Source organism: Hippoglossus stenolepis, chromosome 9, assembly GCF_022539355.2.
Source record: "Hippoglossus stenolepis isolate QCI-W04-F060 chromosome 9, HSTE1.2, whole genome shotgun sequence".
Lineage (NCBI taxonomy): Eukaryota > Metazoa > Chordata > Actinopteri > Pleuronectiformes > Pleuronectidae > Hippoglossus > Hippoglossus stenolepis.
Genome location: NC_061491.1, coordinates 18,880,805 through 18,904,634, shown reverse-complemented (window position 1 = coordinate 18,904,634; position 23,830 = coordinate 18,880,805). Strand labels below are relative to the sequence as shown.

The 23,830-nt window shown below is 40.4% G+C and overlaps 2 protein-coding genes and 2 long non-coding RNA genes across 5 annotated transcripts; 1 reads left to right on the top strand and 3 right to left on the bottom strand.

Moving 5' to 3' along the window:
- Positions 1-8,403: 8,403 nt before the first annotated feature.
- Positions 8,404-15,529, bottom strand: tspan36 (tetraspanin 36). Its single transcript, XM_035166456.2, has 7 exons — positions 15,397-15,529; positions 11,762-11,953; positions 11,451-11,525; positions 11,214-11,309; positions 10,331-10,480; positions 10,119-10,202; positions 8,404-9,372 (listed from the first exon to the last, which is right to left on the bottom strand). Exons 1-7 carry the CDS (start codon positions 15,454-15,456, stop codon positions 9,292-9,294), a joined length of 738 nt encoding a protein of 245 aa, XP_035022347.2. The 5' UTR covers positions 15,457-15,529; the 3' UTR covers positions 8,404-9,291.
- On the top strand, positions 15,526-23,307 carry LOC118115360 (histone H1-like). 2 transcript variants are annotated; one of them, XM_035166458.1, is made up of 2 exons: positions 15,526-15,664; positions 22,506-23,307. In XM_035166458.1, exon 2 carries the CDS (start codon positions 22,573-22,575, stop codon positions 23,095-23,097), a length of 525 nt encoding a protein of 174 aa, XP_035022349.1. In that variant the 5' UTR covers positions 15,526-15,664; positions 22,506-22,572; the 3' UTR covers positions 23,098-23,307. The 2 variants fall into 2 exon arrangements, with proteins under 2 accessions (XP_035022349.1, XP_035022348.1); XM_035166457.2 differs by lacking the exon at positions 15,526-15,664 and adding an exon at positions 21,511-21,648.
- LOC118115363 lies at positions 16,571-17,995 on the bottom strand. The gene is made up of 2 exons (XR_004697551.2): positions 17,488-17,995; positions 16,571-17,116 (listed from the first exon to the last, which is right to left on the bottom strand). It is a non-coding gene; the product is annotated as an uncharacterized LOC118115363 (long non-coding RNA).
- On the bottom strand, positions 18,836-20,266 carry LOC118115362. The gene is made up of 2 exons (XR_004697550.2): positions 19,753-20,266; positions 18,836-19,381 (listed from the first exon to the last, which is right to left on the bottom strand). It is a non-coding gene; the product is annotated as an uncharacterized LOC118115362 (long non-coding RNA).
- Positions 23,308-23,830: the final 523 nt, after the last annotated feature.

Sequence of the window (23,830 nt, the reverse complement as noted above, 5' to 3'; positions counted from 1 at the left end):
AATCGGAGGGGAGAAGGCGGAGTCGTGCGTTTTAGATTCAATGAGACTCTGTCGGCTCCTCCTCTTCCTCCATGATACCAGAGTGTCTCAGTCAGTCAGTAAGTCGGCACCCAGTCACACAAGTTCATTGAGAGTGAGATCCACGGTTGGACAGCGGGCAAATCCGGAATCTGTGGTATAATCCCTCAGTAATCTGCTTCCTGTTGCCTTCTCATGAATGTGGGGATTTTAGCATCAGGCCGGCGTGGAAAGATAAGGCTGCTAATAGCTGCGTTGCTCAGTGCATCTGCTGCTGCTCCTGGGGGAGGAAATAGAGAGAGAACAGAGAGACAAAGGAAGATGAAAGTTACACAGCAACAGTGGCTGTGTGTCATGAGGGTCTGCGACGCAGGAGAGTTACCGTTGCATAACACTGAATGGCAGTGTAACCTAATCTACACCAGTAATTTAATGTGCTCAGAGAGGGAAGTCACATCCGCTCAATGAGGTTTTCATATCTGATACATGAAGCTGTGGATGTTTCAGAGCGGAGAGACAATGGAGCACAGTAACATTTGTGTCATTGGAAAGTCAAGTTTGTATTAGTTCATTTCCTTTCAGCTCTTATTGTCAGGAGTGGTACCAGTGGACATACAGGCAGATCTGAGGAAGCCTTTTGGACGAGAGGGGAAACGTCTTCATGCAACACAAGCAACTCCTGAAGATACCGTGACCCGAACGACTGAGAATCTGCACAGATGTATTTCAGCTCTTATATTTCCACTCCTGGTGTGAAATAAAAGCTTTGAACCTCCTGCACCCTCAGATCCGCGAGCTGCAAGAACTCAAACAATCCATCAATCCATAAAACAAACCTTGTTGCTGTCGAAGGCCTGGAGGCCACCTTCAGTATTTCCTCTCTCTCTCTCTATAGTCCTTCTTGCTAGAAATGGGGAACGAGCACCAAGAAGCCGCACTCCTGCTTTATAACAAACTTCCAAACATACTGGTGTTAGCCTGAGTCCGTCGGAGGCTGTAAGGTGAGGACAGGGAGGGAGCGGGAGCATTGACAGTGGTGCTGGGTGGGAGGTGCAGCACTGGGCTAACTTTATAAATAATGCATCACCACAGAAGATGGCACTTGCTGTTCTCTCTTTCCCATTTATTCTCCATATCTTTCTTCAGGTTATGCAACGACATTATACATTATGAATAAGAATTATTAACAGTTTCTCAATCCGGTGCAATGAAATATGGTGTGAATGTGACCAGGGTTAGAAATGACACAATTGGGTTTGAATAGCCTGTAATTTGGGTTGTGGAGGTAAAAACAGAAAATGAAACTGTACTCTTGACCTGGTTTGGGCTAATATCACTGTAGGTGAGAGCAGATGGGTGCAAACAGGGGTGCACCCCCCCCCTCTGGCTTCGTGCAGCTGTGCCCCTTGTGTTTTTATTCCTAATTTCTCTCTCACATTGCACTTCCTAACAGGCGTTTGTCTGGAGCAGGGAGACGCTGCATCCTCTCCGCACACTGGCTTCGTGCAGCCGCCTTTGTGTGTCAACATGCGCTCCAGTGACGCCCCTCGCGGAACAAAAACACAGGATGGAAGTGCCTCTGATAAGGCACGAAAAGAAAAGTACAAAGGGGCCTGTGCCGCTTCTCTTTACGGTCCCTCCGCCACCACTCGAACTGCAGCTCCACTTTGTTCTGTCCGCGATAACAAGAGGAAAGAAAGAAAGAAAGAAAGAAAGAGGCGAGATAAGGAGCAGCACCCACCGGAGTATTACGCGCATCAGCAGCCGCCGCAGCCGGAGACAAAGATCCGAGCAGGAGATACGGGTCCTTGGAAGAAGCAAGAAAGTGAGACACACACAGAGGGAGGCAGCATCTCTCTCTCCCTCTCTCTCTCTCTCTCTCTCTTTCTCTCTGTGTGTGTCTGTGATTCAGATGGTGATATGAGGGGGGTAACAGCAGGCACGGGTTGCTGGAGGAGGAGGTGGTCGTGGGGGGTGATCCGCCGAGATGAGATAAGCCGGAGGATGCGTTAGTTACAGCCGGGTACTGTGTGGGCGACTGTCCGCTCTGTGTCAGCGGAGGATCCGAGAGGAGAGAGAGGAGAGAGGAGAGAGGAGGGATCACCCCCCGACACACTACATTCAGACCTGAGAGGCTTCACACACACACACACACACACACACACACACACACACACACACACACACTGCACCACTGATGATGAGGTACTCTCTCTCTCTCTCTCTCTCTCTCTCTCTCTCTCTCTCTCTCTCAGCATCCCCCTGAACTTGGTTGAACTTGGGTCTCCAAATGTACACATCCAACACTATAATAATAATAATAATAATAATAATGACAATAATAACGATAATAATATAAGGGGGGAATCAGTCTGTATGTATTTAAAGAAGCCTTCAGCTTATTCTGGTCTGATTGTTAAATAATCATGGTGATCTATCATCCTGACTGAATTCCCCAAGAGAGGAAATCCAGAGAGGAGCCTTTGAATATCTGTCACCACGCATGTCCAGGATGGGACCTTGAAAAGAAAATAATAGTTTTGCTCAAATGCGGGATGCAAAGGGTCCAAGATATAGCAGTCATACAGAAAATTAGCTTGTATAAGTCATAAGCCATTAGAATATTAGAATGCCACTTATTAGCCTTCACCAAATTGCACACACTCATAGATATCAGTCCCCTAAATATGCCAGATTTTTTCATGAAAGTATCAAAAAAGATCCTGTTCGTAGAAAGTAATAAAAATGTTTTCCTGGATCTGCACCTTGATCTGGATCCGCATCTTCTCTGACCCACACCACATCCCTCTACCACGTTTCTTACAAACAAACACATGTACAAAACCACAAACTAATAGACAGGGTGAAAACATGACATCCTAGGTGGAGGTAATAAGGCGGGAAATCAGTCTACATCTATTTGAAGGAAATCCTGAACCTATTCTTCCCTGATCGTTATAGGTTAAATAATCATGGTCATCTGTCATCCTGACAGAATTACTGGGGTTGAGATTCCCCAGGAGAGGAAGCCAGAGAGGAGCCTTAAGAAAATGAACATGCCACCATGTCCAGGATGGGCCCTCGAGGGGGAAATAATACTTTGCTCAAGTAGAAGAGAAACGCAGAGAGCCTACACTGCAAAGAGATAACAGTCATAGCGGAAATTGAATGTACGAGATCACATGAGCATATATCATTCCATTAAAAGTAGAGATGACTCACACTTGAAGCCTAATTTCACTGGAAATTACAAAATGAAAAGATAGACATGTGTGATTGCTTGTGGTAAAGCCGGTCAAGATTAAATGAAGCCATTAAACAGTTTATTAGGTTAAAAACCCAGTTTGAGGGTTTATATCAGATACCAGCTACATCACTTACCCCTAAAAGTACATCCAACGTCTATACAGCTTATCCTTTAAGGGTCATGGGGGGGCACCAGCTCATCACAGGACTGACATACACTTTCACATTCACACACTCACAAGCTGGCTCCGATCTGCATGTCTTTGGATTGTGGGAGGAAGCCGGAGTAAGCGGAGACATGGGAAAAACATATGAACTCCACACAGAGAGGCCCCGGCAGAACCAGGATTTGAACCAACAAGCCTCTTGCAACAGTGTTGACGATGATCATTATAAAATGTGTCTAAGTACAGTACAACGGTGCATTTAAGGCATTAGCATTGTTTGATTTATCATCGCTTTGGTTTGTTCCTTATCATTATTATGATCGTCATGTCTCAGTTTAGTTTCTGATTTCTCTCTGAACCCACAACCACTGCTGACAACTCCCTTTGAACTCGTGTGGATCATGTGTGAGGATGGAGAGAGCATCACAAGGCGTAACAAAAAGAAAGGCTCCTCCAATGTTTGCAAAGCCCGATGGCTGTTTTTTATAAAAGTCTGTTGATTTACAAAGTCCTGTAGCCTGTGGAGGGCGGTTATGAGAATCAGCACAGTGAGAGAAAGGAAGAAAGAAAAAGAGAGAGAGAGAAGACAGGTCATGGTGAGTGTGATAATGAGTTTGCAGAGTTTCTACAGCAACAGGGATTAAAAAAGAGGAGCGAGGCCGTGAAGAAAACAGAGACCCAGGAGCAACGCAGTGTAATGAGGCCCGTGTAAAGTGACACACTGGTGTTATGACTCCGTCAGTGAGAAGAGACAAGGGGATAATTGTCATTTCTGCCACAGTGAGTGAGATATCTGAGGAAATGGCGAACAACAGCGTCCTGAGACAAGCAGTGTTGAGGATGTCGCTCTCATCTCTCGCCAACCAGGAGACAAATGAGTCAAAGGGAGAAGATGTTCAGACATGTTGGATCCTTTGGACGTCAGCCTTCAGCACCATAGAGCAGCTGTAAATGGCTCAGAAGATCTTTGTTGTGTTTATTACATATTTATGTTTATTGCCAATTGGATCACCATTAATAAATGTGTTGTTTTAAAGGAGAATGTTTGCTGAATGAATTGTGTAATGCATCAGTCTGATGAAAGCAGACGCTGGCTCTGTGGTTTCTCTCTGATTGCCAAGGGGGAGCTTTTCTCGTACCTCCTGTAAAATACAGCGAAGCCGCTCGGATTGAAACAGACTTGTAGTTTTATATCTTCCAGGCGTGTGGCATGCTTCCTTTCATGTGTGTCGGCAAGTCAGGTTTAAAAGAGGAATGTAGTGAAAAGGAAATTGTTAAATAGTTTTGCTGCAGCTGCAACAGGAACAAAGTCTCTGTCCTGCTGTTTTTATTCAGCAGGACAAAATGATGAAAGGTCAAAATTAATTTGACAAACACACTCAATCATGACTGTAATAGCTCTTTTGATGCTGTGATAAGTTACCTTTGTTAACTGTTTCCAACAGCGCTGCAGTTCAGGGGTGTTTTATATAATCATGAAGGCATCAAACATCACTTTCCGGTGTCGCTTGTGTGTGTGTTTTTTATATTTTACTGTACTGACACATCTTCTGAAATACTACAACCTCTCAACCTGCTGTCATTTACAACACAACGATGGGATAGCAGCTTATCATGACCACGGACCCCTACCCACACATGCAAATAGTACACGTGGAGAGGACAGGAAGTGTCATATACAGATTTATAATACTATGTATTGTATAAGGTCAGGTATCAGGTCATTTAATTTACATGTTTGAAAAACATTGAAAACTATTTCGTAGTCATGCAACATTTTCAAAATCACATTTACTCCGATACATATATGAAAAAAGAAATACTTCAAAAAAAAAGAGGCACATGTACCTTTTTGCCAATGTGGTAAATATCTTTTGCATGGTGGAAATTAAGATGTACATACAAAACAATGTACATCAGAGTTGAAGATAGAGGTAAAGCTATAAGCTGAGAAAAGTATTCCTCATACTTCATCCTTCCACCAAGTTTTCTGGAAATCCGTCCTGTAGTTTTTCTCTTATCTTGCTTGCAAACAAACGAACCAACAACAGACAGGGAGAAAACACAACTTCCTTGGCGGAGGGGAAAATCATCAAGTGTCTACTTACAAGAAACATACAAAAAAAAGAAGTAAAGAAAAAAGGTTAGAGAAAAAACAATATTCAGAGATACTTGAGTATTTCTCATGTAACAACGTGCACATATTAGGCTTGTAAAATGACAGATAAGGATGATGGTGGACTGCTGCTGCTCATTCTGTCCTGTTGAGTCTTTGCTCTGTGTTTCTGTTCCTCTTTTCTGGATGACCTCTCTCATTAATACTGATAGCATCTGACAAATGGAGACATCACAGTGTTGGTGGTGGGCGGCTATTTACAGAACACACACACACACACGTTGTCAGCAACACCTGCTCCTGGTCTCGACAATGTGATGTCATTATTTATGGGTCTGCCCTAAAAAGAAAGGTGAAGCGGAGAAATCCAAATAAAACCATGAAACTAGTTATTTATTTGTCTGTATTATTTCTTAATAAAAACGAGTAACACGCTGGTCTTTTTTTCATTTTATCAAGCCCATAAAAAACAGCAAATATCCCCTTTTATCAACCACGTGATCCAGCTCAGACATAAACTATTTGTGCAAAGCAGGGGTCTTTGTGACTTGTTCAAAGCTAAATCTCAGAGATACTTAAGAAAAGAAAAACAAATTCCTAACAGACATGTTACAGGAGACATGAAGGAATTCTCTGGAGAAGGGTTCTTGGATCTAACACAGAGAAACAGTCTTCCTCTCCGAGCGTCTGACGGCAGCACAGCAGCAGCATTGTGTGTCCTCCTCAGATTATCTCCCTCCAACACATTCCTGTCTAAGTAGAAAAAGGAAAGAAATAAATAAATTAGAGGTCAGGCTGAAATGTCCCTGTGACAACATCTGCCGTGGTCGGCCTGCTCCGAGTGCCTTTTGTGGTGTGTGCGGATCTGGAGAGCCCAAAGAGGAGAGAGATACAGAGGAAGGGGCCACATGTGGTGAGTAGAGATAATTCATAAGGGAACAGAAAATGCTGCAATGACAAAACAAACACAACTCTTACCTCGGTGAATTAACACTTTCACTCCAGTTCAGTCACTTTCCTATACAAGGGTATTTATTATTTTATTTTTTAATTTACTTTGTCTCATTTATTCTTTATATTTTATTATATTTTTCATTTATTGTTTAATTTTTCTTCATTTGATTTTCTTTCCTGTCATTTTCATTCATTGTTTTTACATTTCTTACATATTTATGATTTTGTTTGACTTTTCATACATTTCTCTTTACTTTCTTTTTGTCAGATTTTTTTTCTTTTTTCATTGATTTCAAACTTTCAAATTTTGGGGGGAAATTATTTCTCACTTTTCACTCACTTTATTTTTTCTTGTTATATATTTTATTTTTTAAACTTGCCCGTGAATTTGTTTTATACATTTTTTTCATGTTTTCAGAATACTTTTTTTCTCTGTTGATTTGTTTTCACTTATTTTCTATTTCATTAGAAAAATCTTTTTATATTATTTTCTTTTCTTTTGACTGTTCTTTTCTTTACATTTTAGTCGTACATTTTTCTTATTATTTCACTTCTTTCCACTAATTTATTAATATTATTTTCATTCACAACTACAGAAGCTAATAAATAAAAATATTCTTCTTGAGAATACGAGTGAGAAACCGACACCATAACCTCCCTGTTCAGACCTGGCATCAAACATCCATCTCAGCTGATCCCATCACAAGTGGACAGCTCAGAAAAACAGACAGGAGCGAGCGAGGGAGGCTGGAGGGAAGAGAACGGGTCTCAGGGCTGACAAGGTTATCTCAGCAGTTGTGTGCCAACAGATCACTGTGAAAAGAACTGGCCTGTCCAAATGCCAACAGCCTGGATCAGTGAGGATATGCTTTGAATAAGATATGCAGGCAGGAGATATGAGAGGGACACAGGCTGAGACAGGGTCGTTTACATCAGCGGGCGTCTTACACATTATCAGCCACAGAGCAGTTATAAAAAACTCTGACACGAGTAACTATTATGAAAGAGTTTGGTTACTATGAGGGAGGAAAATAATTATTCCATTTGTTTCTTTGAGCTCGAAAACATGCAAACAACCTATTTATGCCACAGCTTGAAAACAGACTTACTGCAATGATGGATTACCTTATTTATACATGAATGCATGAAACAGCTGAATGTTTAATATGTATTCTCATCTTCTACTTAATTCACATGATGTGTTTCATGTTTCCTCATCACAACTGCTGGTAAAGGACTTCAAACTCAGAGCAGGTTTCCTAACGCCACCTGTAGGAATTTCTTTGTGACTGCAACTAAACATACAACAAAAAACAAATTGATGACAAAGTGCTGTAATCCTAATGGAGTCCTAATGTGTTGTTTTGGATTTGGTAATTACAGTACTGAGATTTTTCAATTAATCAATTAAATCTACACCCTCATCAGTAGGTAACCTGTACTGTGCTATGTTACAGTTATGACACGTGTAGAGTTTAAATTGCCTTTAAATTTTGTTTAGACTTTGTGTAGAATCACACAAAACTGTATCTGTCCCCACCTTCATAACATATTTATTTCTATACAGTAAACATGCATTTACTGGGCTTTCTTTTATTTATTTAAGTTACAATGGGATCCTTGTAACCCCGACTTTATTTGATTTGATTATTTTAATTCTTTTATATTGTGTCATTTTATCCATTCTAATTCTATATATTTATTTCTTCTGTTTTGCTTAACAAAGAACTTTGTTACTTTGTTTTTAAAAGTGCTGTATAAATATTATTATTATTATTATTATTATTTGTGTTCAACTGTCCTAATGTTCTACTTATAAAGGCTCATTTAATATCGTACATTTAACAACACACAGAAGACGAGGTAACACAAGGACGTGATAAAACTGCACCAACCTCCAAATTATTGTGAAATATTGACCTTTTTAATTTAGAAACACAATAACAACCAAAAGTCAAACTACGTACGAGAACTGTGACCTAATTAAAAACAGTCAACTGACCATTTAACATTATATGCATATACTTCATCCAATTGTCAGTTGCAATTCTAAATAAGGCATTTAACTGCTTTTAATTTCTTTTGTTCATAATCACAAAAAGCTTAAAACATAGTTTGCAATCTTTTGCTACAATACATTTCAAAGAAGAATGTTCTTTGGAAGAATATCAACATGATCCAGCAGCAAGGAGAAAACTGCTTCGAGCTAACAAAATCCAACAGGGGGCAGTATTTTTAACAATTTAATTACTGAAGAATTGTTTCACTGTCCTTGGCCTGTGACAGTAAAGAAACATTTGACAGCTCAACCAACATGGACACCTCAGGGACTCTCCTGAGGGACATTAAGACAATAACTCAAAATTGGACGTATTCATGTTGATCTTGTCTGAGGAGAAATTATATTTTGAGTTTGCCACCTGTATGTTGTTTATATGAAATTCTCCGTCAAGAAGATTATGTTTTCACTTGCATTTGTTTGCTGTTTTGTGTTTATCAGCAGGATTCACAAAAGCTACTAAACCAATTTCCACAAAGTTGGTGGAGGGATGGGCCCTGGGCGGAAACCATTCAATGTATCAGACCACTTTCTTTATAATCTTTTTTATTTCTATGATAAGAACTCGACAGCGTTGTGTAGGATTATTGGGCCTTGGCGGAGGTATTTGCTCTACTGTGTTCCATTAGACTTCTACATGTTGGACCTGTATGCTTCAGTACACAGCAGAATAAGGAGGCCTCCTGTTTTCAAGTGGTCAGCACACCTAGGGGTGGAGGTGGTGGAGGTCTTCAGGCATAGAGAGGCTGGTAGCCTCTCCTCCGGTTGCCACTTCTACAGGTGATCACACATACGCTAGTCATCCCGAAGAACTGCAACAGGAGACATAAAGGTAATCGGACACAAAGCTCTTCAAACACATTTTGAAGTGAAGTTAGACCTGGAGTGGAGCATAAAAGGTTACAAGTAAGCGCTGTATTTGAGTAGGAGGATCAAGGACTGAAAACAGTCTCTGAAGTACAAAGTGGTCTATATGTGCAAGAATAAGGATGAGATTCCATTCAGATAGATTTGGTTTCTATGTTTTTTTTCCCTGTTAATGTTTTTTTTTGGGTTGTTTTTCCTTACTCTTGTTGAGGGTTAAGAACAGAGGATGTTGCACCTTGTTAAACCCTGTTACACAAATTGTAATTTGTAAATATGGGTGATACAAATAAAAGTTGATTAATTTGATTGATAAATACTGAAATGTCTTTTCTGTTTTAAAGAGTAGCCTTCGACTGAGCTACCATCTTTCACACGAGTGGAGTTAGAGACATAAAATCCTCTATTTCATCTTCATTCAACAGTAAATCCTCTTGTTTTACATCCCTGATGAGCTCTCACATACAACCCAACAAGCTCTAGGTTAGATGATCCATGCACTGAAAGAATGTGAAGGAGTTTATAGGGTTCACCCTCTCAACAAAGATGCTGGACTGTCTCCAGTAACCGCTGAATCAACAACTCAACGGGAACATATGAATCATATCGTTGCAGAAATACTGTGTTGGACAGTAATGCTCTTTCGCAACTGCTGGAGTGTGTGTTGTATCAGGCTAACTGCAGCCATCTTTACCTTGACGATGGCGAAGCCCTGAATGACCAGCGTGGCGTATCCCCACACATCCTCTATGAGGCTCTTCAGCTTGAGCTCACAACCCTAAAATACACACACAAGCGTTTTGAAATGCCTGCGTCTTACAGTTCAATGCATTAGCACATGAAACAACATTTTCCCTGACACAGCATTTACGTCTCAAGACTAAAATGTGGTTCTGTGGGCTTTACCATGACGTTGAGGAGGTTTGGTTGGTCCATTCTGCCAGTGCACTGTGTGATGCTGTTTTTACAACAGGACAGAGGCACTGTGTTGTTTTGGCTTCTGGACCAGGTCGTGTTGGACCAGCTGGTGAAATAGTTAACTCCACAGCACTGCAGCTGCACAGAGTCGAAGAGAAAAAAGAGAGGGGATTAAAAAAACCAGGCAACATAAGCAAAAGGATAAAAAATAGAGGGTAAGGAAGAAGATATATGAGAAACAATTGAGGGAAGTATCCGCCTTCCTTAACCTGCACGTGCATGTGAGTGAGTTATGATTCAGAGCATATTTTTAGGGATTAAGGGATGCCTTCTTTTTTTTTTTTTACCTGCACGCTCCAACTTCTCCTTCAGTGAGCATTTCCCACAGTAACTCTTGACAGACCATCCATTAGCCATCCGTCGTCAATACTGCTCGTCCTTTTAAGGGTTTGCATGACTTTGGACTGTGGGAAGAAGCCGGAGTACTCGGAGAAAACCCAGACACGGGAATATGACGTTTAACACATTTAAATTTTCCCGAAAAAGAAAATCATTTCTTATATTTTGAGGATGGGGGTTGTCTCATTTAAAATAATCGTACAACTACTCAGCTCTACTGCACTTTCTGCCAATATCTGGCCAGTTATCCAAAGAAATAATAAAAACATATATACCACATAAAAATCTACGTGTTTGTATCCTGTGTTTTAGCTGTTTATGTGATAAAATGGCTTTTTTCTTCAGAGGCAAAAAAGAGAGACTGGGGATTAAAATGAAAGCTCAAGAGAAGGAAATGAAAGCAAACAAAGCAGAAGAGTTTGAAGAGAATACAAGTACAAACTATTTATACACAGCAGAACATAATACCAACCTGAGTCTGCAAGTAATCCACACCTTTGGACTCAGTGCCCTGACCATCATACATTGAGAAGGACTCATTCATAGAGCGCTGCAGGTCTCCGCTAATCTGGACACACACAATACATAATGAAAAAACATGATGTGTGCCAGAGCAGATTCAAAGTAATGAAGATGAAATGTATTAAAATATAGTTTATGCTCAGCAGCAGACATTGTGTGATAGAGAAAACGTATATATGTGACTCACCTTGCCCTGGTAGATGGAGCTAAACACCAAAGCAGTGACTTCAGCCGCAAACATCATCATGATGACCAGAAAGAACTGGAGAGGAGGAAACAGAGGAAATAAGGTGTCAACAAAAATCAGAGTGAAAGGACAAGCAAACACTAAGGACAAATATATAAGCACCAAAAATGAAAGATAATAAACTGAGCTGATATACTGTATGTTTATAGATGCACTTTCACCTTCAGACTCTACAGCTGAGCAAACAGATGTCAAGGAAATGAGAGGACCAGTGAAGCGTGAACTATCTCTCCTGTCTCACAGACACTTACAAAGCAGAGGCCGCACTTGGACTCCCGTAGCGTGGAGCAGCATCCCACCAGACCAATCACGAACATCACCACGCTGATGCCGATGGTGATGGCTGCTGGGACCAGCGCATACTTGTCCTGAATGAAACTGTTGAAGTTGATGTAGCTGTGGATCACGTAGGTGCCGATGTAGGCCAACGCCGCTCCTGCAGCCTGCAATAAACATGTGTTACACACATATGAGTGTTAATTCACAGATGACAAGTTATCATTATGGTGTGTACAGATCAGAATGCTTCTATGAATGTACAACATATGTGAAAATGAGAAAACCTGTCTTTTAGTGTCATATTTTTTATTCTGGAAATAAACAGCTCTAGTTATTTAAGCCTGTGTTAAAAAGGGTCAATAATCCCAAATTATGGATCTTCAGCGTTTCCAGACCAACCTCTGAGTACTTAGAGGTTGCATTTAACAAAGCAAACTCCTGCAGAAACAAACACACATTGATAGAATTACAGGGATCTGTCACATGATCCGTGCTTTCCTCTCTTTGCTGTAGAGGAAACAGGCATTTTTTAACCTTTCACTAATAAATACAGATAAATGAGTCTTTTGTATCCAAACTTGACGTAGTTAAAACACTGAAGAATGGTGACATTTCTGCTTCTTTTTCCAAGGTACAGAGAGGAGATAGCATCATACAGTAGCATCATGAACACAATCCAATATAAAGTGAGCAGCCGCGTGTTGAAGCGCTTTAAGACCGAGCACAAAGGGGTTTGTTGTGATGTAGTTATCAGATGTGACAGTTATCTGTCATATGAGGCTGTAAAATCACTTATGGTCGGTCTCTGTGGATCAAAATGCAGATCGGCCATCGAGTCACACCATCATCATGACTTCTCTACAAATCATGCTTCAGGAGTGAACTCATCGGTCATAAGACTGCGCGTACATGCAGGTCACGTTTCAGACTGAAAGCTAATCACCTTAAAAATGTTGTATAGTAAAACGACGGCTTTGTTTATTGTGCTTTCTGTATCTGTTTGAGTAACGATCAATGTACAAGAGACTTCCAGTTCGGACACAACTGTTAAGAAATCAATGGTTTTTCTATGTTTATCTTATCATCAGCTCTCCTGACTTCATTTTGCCCTTTGAGACTCACAGTATCAGACTTGATTCAAACTCCAGTCACAGAATAGTGTGGGAAAAAGCACAAAACATCTGCTAACTGATGAGAGCTGCGTAAATAATAAGCCAGAATGAGATTATACTCAAATATCTCTGTCTGTGTCAATCCATATTCTGGCACTGCAGTGGGATTATAAATGTATGATCAGCTAAATTTGCCTTTGCATCAAACACAGAAAGACGTTTTCATTTTCAGGATGACTTCTCCTCTGATGACACCAGTTGAACATTGTTCGAGTGCGAGAATGTGTGTTTTTGTGAGGCCTCACAATCATTCATCCCTCAGTTGAGCCTCATGACTCCCTCCTCCTAATCACTCCCCAGTCACGGGATCCCTCTGGAGTCTACCTCCCTCCCCAACAAATCGCTCACCCCCTAATCTTTCTAGAAACTCTGATCTTGTGCCTAAGAAGCAGCACAAAGAGGCTTACACAACATATAGCGCTACCCGTGTGCATGCAGGGCCACCTCTCAGGAATGTGAGAAGCCTCTGGGGCGATGTGTCTTGATCTCATGGGTATGATTTTAGTCGGTCCCTTCACGACAAATGTCCCAGTACTGTATCTCAGATCAGGCTTTTTTTGGGGGGGCAGGCATTATTTAAGAAGAGCCGACTGGGAAACAAAGCAGCCGTGACGTGATGTAAGAGCTCATGTGCTCCCACACGACCTTTTAAATATTTGAGTTTCTCCTCAAATCACACAATTTGTCCAGAAAACATTGTATTACACAATTAGATGCGGATGTTGATAACATTTTATAAAAGAAAGAAACCACGTTTTATCACCAGACCATTACACCAGTTGTTTAGTGAATGATATTAGACACATTTACTAAACGCACAACAAAATATAACTTTTGTCATTCTCAAAATATTTCAATAAACCTTTGAACTATGATTGGTGGCATAATATGATTTTCACATAATAGAGTTTAAAAAGATAAACTGATAAAAAATGTCTTTAAACAGTTTTTAACATCTGTGGTTTTTCCTAGTTCCAGCTAGTCCTGCTCAAGATGCGGAAATGTGTCATGATCCAACTCACACAGCTGATGAATCACTGGAAAAATTAAAGATAGATGTTCTAATTATAAACAGACTAGTTTGTCCCACATTCTTCATTTTTGGCCAACAGAGCTGTGTCGAAAATAAACCCTGATGTTGGTCTTTAGCGTTATATGAGTTTATGTAAAAGATGTTTGGAAAATGGCAGGAATAGTGTAATTGCTGGTGGGAAATAAAGGAGAGGCTTTAGGACATGTTGAAATACACGGGATGCAATAACCCCTGAACATTGGAAATCCCTAAAGAGACTCATTACACAACCAAAGATGAGAAAAAGTTCAGTGTGAACTGCAAAGAGGATGAAAACTAATTTAATTGGAGCAAACTGTGGATGTACGAATGAAAAATGATAAACCATGTCTGTGGTTTGTTTTTGGAAACACACACAGGCCAATTTGATCTCCCAGTAATCTAATTAGACAAACATGAGCCACAGGCAGATAGAGGACTTCACTGGGTCCCTGAGGGAGAGAGAACCTACCACTGTTTTCCAGGGAGACTAAATGAAGGAGAGTCAGGGTGAATTCATCCACTATAAGGTAACAATATAGATATCAGAAGTTTTATGAATTGATACAAAGCTAGATATATACAGTATTACAGTGAAGTTATTGAATATTTTCAATAATAAATATTTCCCAAAATTATGCTAAATCCCTTGTTCCCAAACTTAGTACTGTAGCATAGCCAGCAGGAGACCCTGGACCTGTGACGTGATTTTGGTGAGAATATACAGTATTACAGTGAAGTTATTGAATATTTGTGTAATATCTCTTTTCGGTGTTGCACTTTGTAGACGGTCCCTGCGCACTCGTCTCACAGCAGGCTGTACATAGACACCAATGTTCTGTGTCCATCACGGAGGACGACTCATATTGATGAAAACTGGCCTGTAGCCCGTTGTCCACCTTACTACGGTGGGAATTATGCGGCATTTGTGCTTTAACATCGTTTCGCTTTTGACTTATTGATCCGGGAAGTCCGAATCTGTGAATATCTTTCCAACTTTACTGAACTATAAACTCCAGTCTGTCAGAGTGGCTGGGTGACAAATCACTGTTTCCCCTGAAGTCAATCACATTTAAATTCCCATTATTGAGAAAGGTTACTTGTGGCCTTTAACTTTTAACCACATTGTGTTTTTAAGAATTCATTGCGCAGATGTGTGATAAATAGCGCAACTGAGCAAAAAGTCAAAATGAGGAAGTGCGCAGTAGAGACAAGAGCAGCAAGAAACCGACGTGTTTACCAGGTCACAGCTCTGATTTGCGTAATGCATGGGCGCACATTTGGCTTATAAATAATAACTAATACAGCTGTAAAAGCACACAACAAATACCCGATTTACTCAAAAACAAATCTTGGGAGGTGGAGAAATGACTCATCGACTCACACAAAATACCAAGCTGAGGAAGAGGAGCACGGACTTGGAGGTGAAGATGCCGCAGTCCATGTTGGGTGGCGGAGTTGCGCAGATGGATGAAGGAGTGCGGAGACGCCGGGGTCCAGTTTTTATCTCTCGGAGAACTGAGCTGACGCCGCCAGCTCCACAGCTGCTGCTTCGGTCACAAGCTTTCCTCCGGTTGTCTGACTGCGCAGAGACTGTGTGATCACATGGTCACATGCTTCGGGGAGGAGGACGATGGACAGAGGCAGAACAGGTCTGACAGCCAGCGCCTCTCTGGGAAGCTGCATCACACACACGCACGCACGCACACGCACACACACTCTCTCTCTCGCGCACACACACACATGCACGTCTCTCTATAGTTGTGAGGACACTCCATTCCCTAGCCCCCCAATCATCACAACTAACCCAAAAACCAAGTCTTACCCCTCAAACAGCTCTTTGAATATGTGAGGACCAGCCAAAATGTCCTCACAATTATGGCATTGAACCAAAATTGGCCCTCATAACTATAGATAGACACGCACACACATTTGTACTTCTATCCTAGTGAGGACACTCATTGACATAAGACATTGCCTAGCCGTACCCTTACCTTAACCATCCAAACTTACCTAAACCTAATTCTAACCCTAAAACTAAGTCTTAACCTTCAAACAGCCCTTTGAAGAAGTGAGGAACAGTTAAAATGTCCTCACTCTGTAGGGTCTATGCTTAAACGGTCCTCACAAAGGTATAAGTACAGGAACACACAGAGAGAGAGAGAGAGAGAGAGAGAGAGAGAGAGAGAGAGAGAGAAGAGGGAAGATCCCACAGAGCAACACAAAGGACTCCAACTCCAATAACAAAGAAATCCCGTTGATCTTGATCTATAATGGCCTATGACCACTTTGGAACTAAATATAACCAATATATTTTAACAGTTTAAAAAAAAAAAATACAAATGCAGCACATCCAGCACTTCCCTTCTTTTAAGTTATTTTGAAACAATTGAGCACGATCGATATGTATACATCGATATACTGTATGTACACTCATCGGTATCTGGCGTTTAAGTGGATATGTATCAACATGACAACTTTAAGTTTATAGAAAAGATTTGGATTTTTCAGGTCATTTTTTCAGGTTTTTCAGAAAACACAAAAGAATTGACCAAATATTGAATATATGATATTTATTAATAATTTCACTCAAAAAGGTTATGACAATAGATGACTATTGACATACTAATAACAATGTCTGTCAATTATGTAACATAAGAGGTATTTCTGTGTTTGACTGATCTCCTTGGGTTTCTGGATGGTCTTCGATCACACCTTCAAATGACTCATCAAAGGATGGGGTATAGTCTGGATCGCTTATGACATCCTTGGATGGCCATTGATGACAAGGACTAGTCAAAGGATGGGGAATAGTCTGGATCGCTTATGACATCCTTGGATGGCCTTTGATGACAAGGACTAGTCAAAGGATGGGGCATAGTCTGGATCCCTTATATGTCATAAGCGATCATCAGATATATCCTCTTCATAGTGTGGATGTGTCTGCTTGGCATCTTCAACATCAACAGGAGTGTTTAAGGTATTGTCTGCTCCATCTGAAACAGAGTCTTGGCTTGGTACATGCTGCTTCATTTCTTCAACTGCCTCATTGTCATTTTCAGTGGATGAGGCCTGATCGGTGTCAGAATTGTCAAGTGCATCTCCTACCAAAAAGGAAAAACATTTCAATCCTTTGAGGTGTACAGTCACAAATGTGTGATCATTCTGAAAAACATTCCTTGCCTCGTGGTCACTTGTATTAAGCTACATCAGGGATTCCCAAAGTGGTGTGCATGCACCCATAGGGGTGCGCAAGCTGTTGTAAAGAGGATCCTTTGTAATTTTTTAGTTATACACATAATTTCTAGCTGTTAGATTACAATACGGTATTCAAATCTTTCTTAATTAGATCATGTAATGTGGAAAAAATTAGACAAACTGTAGATGAAATATTGTTTAAAAAGCAGTTTATCTCGATATACTTGATATTGAATCACATGTCGTGTAAAGTGACATCGTGTCACCTGTAACTCACCCGATGAGAGGGGGGGTGTGTTAGCTGGCTCCGATGCTCTCTCGGCGGATTTTTAAAAAGGTGCTCGAGGCTTGGATAAATATTGTCCATGTTTAGTTTCTAAATGGCGGCGGCGCACTTTACACGGTCCCAGGGTCTTGTTAGCTCGCATCTCAGCGCACAGTACACACACACACAGGCTTGGGGGTTTTCCTCTGGGCCAGCGACAGGTCCTCACATGAGTCCTTTCTGCGAGTCCTCGTTTTAGTTTTGAATGGTTCAGTTGGACTTTCTGATTCCCCTTCGTCATCAGCAGCTTTCCTCGGCTCCATCTTGCTCGACCCAGCTCACAACAAAGTTCTCCCTCACCTGTGATTCCCCCGCTAATGATGCGTTCAAGTGTTACTGTGACGGTCAGCAAAAACAATGACACCTGCTATATAGGTCAGATAAAATAAGAACAACGTGGAATTTATATCTCATGTCTTTGTTTCATTACCTGTGATGATTACTTTTTTTTAAATCAATCATACATTTTTTGTGGTAATCAACGCTTACTTACAAACCTGAAACTTTTTTATCTATTTATTTTCTGATGACCTCTCACGGCCCACCTGCAGTGGCTTCACGGCCCACCAGGGGGCCGCGGCCCACACTTTGGGAATGACTGGCCTAGCCTATATTATAGTAAACCTCATCACTTACCAATAGCGGACGAGCCCTGAATCATGGAAATAACTTCAGCTCGGTCGATTTTTGTTCTATTTGATGCAGCCGCCATCTTGAAAAGCTTGTAAAAGTCACATTGTCTTTTGACTTTGGCAAAATAAAACGCGCTACATCGATATATACATCGATATACTGTATGTACACTCATCGGTATCCGGCGTTTAAGTGGATATGTATCAACATGACAACTTTAACTTTATAGAAAAGATTTGCATTTTTCATTACACATACTCAAAACATTTCTCAAATCTTAAACTTCGAGCTGCCTGTATTTGGTTGTGTTTCTCTTTTCTAGAAATTTCTATAAAATTGATGGTTAAACTGCAAAATATCAAGTTTCAAATATAATAATATAATCATAACTTCAGAATCATTGTAATTTATACAGTATGTGTGTGTGAACTGCAATGATTCCTCAGATATGTTGGCTGATATGCACCAATATGAAAACTACTTGTATACAGAAAACATGTATATTATACACCATTTACTATTTATTAAAGTTGTAGGTTAAACCTATATCACATTTCTTTGTCATAAGGGTTTGATAACAAGATCTTGTATATCATCACCCTCTTAAACTAATGGCCCAAGTAATTTTTTCAGGTTTTTCAGAAAACACAAAAAAAATTACCTAATATTGAATATATGATATTTATTAATAATTTCACTCAAAAAGGTTATGACAATAGATGACTATTGACATACTAATAACAATGTCTGTCAATTATGTAACATAAGAGGTATTTCTGTGTTTGACTGATCTCCTTGGGTTTCTGGATGGTCTTCGATCACACCTTCAAATGACTCATCAAAGGATGGGGTATAGTCTGGATCGCTTATGACATCCTTGGATGGCCTTTGATGACAAGGACTAGTCAAAGGATGGGGAATAGTCTGGATCGCTTATGACATCCTTGGATGGCCTTTGATGACAAGGACTCATCAAAGGATGGGGTATAGTCTGGATCCCTTATATGTCATAAGCGATCATCAGATATATCCTCTTCATAGTGTGGATGTGTCTGCTTGGCATCTTCAACATCAACAGGAGTGTTTAAGGTATTGTCTGCTCCATCTGAAACAGAGTCTTGGCTTGGTACATGCTGCTTCATTTCTTCAACTGCCTCATTGTCATTTTCAGTGGATGAGGCCTGATCGGTGTCAGAATTGTCAAGTGCATCTCCTACCAAAAAGGAAAAACATTTCAATCCTTTGAGGTGTACAGTCACAAATGTGTGATCATTCTGAAAAACATTCCTTGCCTCGTGGTCACTTGTATTAAGCTACATCAGGGATTCCCAAAGTGGTGTGCATGCACCCATAGGGGTGCGCAAGCTGTTGTAAAGAGGATCCTTTGTAATTTTTTAGTTATACACATAATTTCTAGCTGTTAGATTACAATACGGTATTCAAATCTTTCTTAATTAGATCATGTAATGTGGAAAAAATTAGACAAACTGTAGATGAAATATTGTTTAAAAAGCAGTTTATCTCGATATACTTGATATTGAATCACATGTCGTGTAAAGTGACATCGTGTCACCTGTAACTCACCCGATGAGAGGGGGGGTGTGTTAGCTGGCTCCGATGCTCTCTCGGCGGATTTTTAAAAAGGTGCTCGAGGCTTGGATAAATATTGTCCATGTTTAGTTTCTAAATGGCGGCGCACTTTACACGGTCCCAGGGTCTTGTTAGCTCGCATCTCAGCGCGCACACACACACACACACACACACACAGGCTTGGGGGTTTTCCTCTGGGCCAGCGACAGGTCCTCACATGAGTCCTTTCTGCGAGTCCTCGTTTTAGTTTTGAATGGTTCAGTTGGACTTTCTGATTCCCCTTCGTCATCAGCAGCTTTCCTCGGCTCCATCTTGCTCGACCCAGCTCACAACAAAGTTCTCCCTCACCTGTGATTCCCCCGCTAATGATGCGTTCAAGTGTTACTGTGACGGTCAGCAAAAACAATGACACCTGCTATATAGGTCAGATAAAATAAGAACAACGTGGAATTTATATCTCATGTCTTTGTTTCATTACCTGTGATGATTACTTTTTTTTAAATCAATCATACATTTTTTGTGGTAATCAACGCTTACTTACAAACCTGAAACTTTTTTATCTATTTATTTTCTGATGACCTCTCACGGCCCACCTGCAGTGGCTTCACGGCCCACCAGGGGGCCGCGGCCCACACTTTGGGAATGACTGGCCTAGCCTATATTATAGTAAACCTCATCACTTACCAATAGGGGACGAGCCCTGAATCATGGAAATAACTTCAGCGGCTAGGTAGATTTTTGTTCTATTTGATGCAGCAGCCATCTTGAAAAGCTTGTAAAATTGCCTAAGTCACATTGTCTTTTGACTTAGGCAAAATAAAACGGCCTACATCGATATATACATCGATATACTGTATGTACACTCATCGGTATCCGGCATTTAAGTGGATATGTATCAACATGACAACCTTAAGTTTATAGAAAAGATTTGGATTTTTCTTTACACATACTCAAAACATTTCTTAAATCTTAAACTTCGAGCTGCCTGTATTTGGTTGTGTTTCTCTTTTCTAGAAATTTCTATAAAATTGATGGTTAAACTGCAAAATATCAAGTTTCAAATATAATAATATAATCATAACTTCAGAATCATTGTAATTTATACAGTATGTGTGTGTGAACTGCAATGATTCCTCAGATATGTTGGCTGATATGCACCAATATGAAAACTACTTGTATACAGAAAACATGTATATTATACACCATTTACTATTTATTAAAGTTGTAGGTTAAACCTATATCACATTTCTTTGTCATAAGGGTTTGATAACAAGATCTTGTATATCATCACCCTCTTAAACTAATGGCCCAAGTAATTTTTTCAGGTTTTTCAGAAAACACAAAAAAAATTACCTAATATTGAATATATGATATTTATTAATAATTTCACTCAAAAGGTTATGACAATAGATGACTATTGTCATACTAATAACAATGTCTGTCAATTATGTAACATAAGAGGTATTTCTGTGTTTGACTGATCTCCTTGGGTTTCTGGATGGTCTTCGATCACACCTTCAAATGACTCATCAAAGGATGGGGTATAGTCTGGATGACATCCTTGGATGGCCTTTGATGACAGGACTCGGATGAATAGTCTGGATCGCTTATGACATCCTTGGATGGCCTTGATGACAGGACTCATAGGATGGGGTATATCTGATCGCTTATGACATCCTTGGATGGCCTTTGATGACAAGGACTAGTCAAAGGATGGGGAATAGTCTGGATCGCTTATGACATCTCTGGATGGCCTTTGATGACAAGGACTCATCAAAGGATGGGGTATAGTCTGGATCCCTTATATGTCATAAGCGATCATCAGATATATCCTCTTCATAGTGTGGATGTGTCTGCTTGGCATCTTCAACATCAACAGGAGTGTTTAAGGTATTGTCTGCTCCATCTGAAACAGAGTCTTGGCTTGGTACATGCTGCTTCATTTCTTCAACTGCCTCATTGTCATTTTCAGTGGATGAGGCCTGATCGGTGTCAGAATTGTCAAGTGCATCTCCTACCAAAAAGGAAAAACATTTCAATCCTTTGAGGTGTACAGTCACAAATGTGTGATCATTCTGAAAAACATTCCTTGCCTCGTGGTCACTTGTATTAAGCTACATCAGGGATTCCCAAAGTGGTGTGCATGCACCCATAGGGGTGCGCAAGCTGTTGTAAAGAGGATCCTTTGTAATTTTTTTGTTATACACATAATTTCTAGCTGTTAGATTACAATACGGTATTCAAATCTTTCTTAATTAGATCATGTAATGTGGAAAAAATTAGACAAAAACTGTAGATGAAATATTGTTTGAAAAGACAGAAAAGAGTTAACAGAAAGCCTATCACTTGTAACAGCCACAGATTCTGGAGCCTTTCCACTCTTTGCTAAATGCTAGCTTCATGGACCTAGCTGTGTTTCTTTGGTCATATTTAAATGCATTTAATCATGGAAAATAGATAAAATTAAGCTCATTATTGTAGCCGGTATATAAAACACATTACTATTTAAGTTTATTTAAATATAAAAGTCTGTACTTGTTATTTTGAGGGTGTAACCTTGTTAGAATGTTAAAAATACTTGCCTGAAATTACACTTGAACAATGCCAGCTTCTAATTACACCAAAAACTTCAGTACATTTTATAAAATCCCAAACTAAGAATATACATATAGAGAGTTAATATCACACTGTTTCTTGTGATGTGCTTTTTACATTGATATCTAACAGTTTATGCATGAATTTTACAGAATCCGGTAGCTGGAGAAAACACAAACTATCCAGTTTGAGAGGGAGAGAAGAGCCGATCTGCTTACAATGCCTTCTGCAGTGATAGTTTTGCGTAGAGTGGCTCCGGCCAAATCTCCAAAGAAGAGAGCCAAGTCTCAGAGGAAGAAGTCGGGCCCCACAGTGTCTGACCTGATACTGAAGGCTGTGTCCGCTTCCACAGAGCGCAGCGGCATGTCCCTGGCAGCCGTGAAGAAGGCTCTGAAGGCTGGAGGATACGATGTGGGGAAGAACAACGCCAGGGTCCTCATCACCATCAGACGCCTGGTGGCCAACAAAGCTTTGGTCCAGACCAAGGGCATCGGGTCCTCAGGCTCCTTCAAGCTGAACAAAAAGGCTCCTGCACCTCCAAAGAAGAAAGTGGTGAGCAAGACGAAGCCAAAGGCAAAGAAGGTCTTAACAAGGACCAGTGTTAAGAAATCACCGAGGAAAGCCAAGAAACCAGCTGCAGCTAAGAGTCCCAAGAAGCCTAAGAGTCCCAGGAGGGCCAAGAGAAGGGTCGTCAAATCTACCAGGACCAGGGCTGCTGCCAAGAAGAGAACACTCTGCCACTGAACACTCACACAACGCTATGTTTAACTGTGTGAGAACCTAAATTCTGAATTCATTCCAAAACCTTGAGTTTGCTTGAGGTATTTTAAAGCTTTTCTACCATAGAAAATACTGAACCTGCAGGTTTTTATACACTGTTTCTTTCCACTATCTGCATGCTGTGGTTTGCAATGAACTGAAATTGCTGAAAAATAATAAACCTAGTTTAATTTACACAGTGTGTTGTGTGTCCTTTAACAAACTGGATGTAGAATAGACTGCATGTTACCTGCATCTGTTTCTGGATATGAACAGTCTATTCTCAAACTTATTCATAACAAAGTGTTATGAATAAGTGATTTGTCATTCAGCACCAGTGAGTTGACAGAAAAGAGTAAAAACTAAAATAAGATAGAGTTTTTTTGTGGTCTTCAACAGGCAAAGAGTTGTTGCTATCTGGCTCTTTGATGATGGCAGCAGACTCTGGGCGCGCTCTAGCTTTGAACATTATTTTCTTGATTCACTTTGCGCGCGGTATATTTTGGAGCGCTTTTACGCATCGTTACGCACGCGCAACGCGGGTCAAGGCACCATGTAGTTACATAAATGTTATCAGCACTTATTGACGCCTTTGGTGTGACCAAGAGCAGTGGCACAAACAGCTGATTTAACTTGAAAAACTTGGCAAGACCTTGTTGAAAAGTAACCTGTATTAAAAAAGTTGTAGCTAGATAAGATGTGGAGTTTGACATGTGCA

Excerpts from the sequence above, each read along its gene's own strand:
- tspan36 (XM_035166456.2), bottom strand. The coding sequence starts at position 15,456 with ATGGACTGCGGCATCTTCACCTCCAAGTCCGTGCTCCTCTTCCTCAGC. Across the intron at positions 11,954-15,396 it reads TCCTCAGCTTGGTATTTTGT|GCTGCAGGAGCGGCGTTGGC; the intron begins GTGAGTCGATGA and ends TGTTTATTGCAG. Across the intron at positions 11,526-11,761 it reads CCAAGTGCGGCCTCTGCTTT|TTCTTTCTGGTCATCATGAT; the intron begins GTAAGTGTCTGT and ends CCTCCTCTCCAG.
- LOC118115360 (XM_035166458.1), top strand. The coding sequence starts at position 22,573 with ATGCCTTCTGCAGTGATAGTTTTGCGTAGAGTGGCTCCGGCCAAATCT.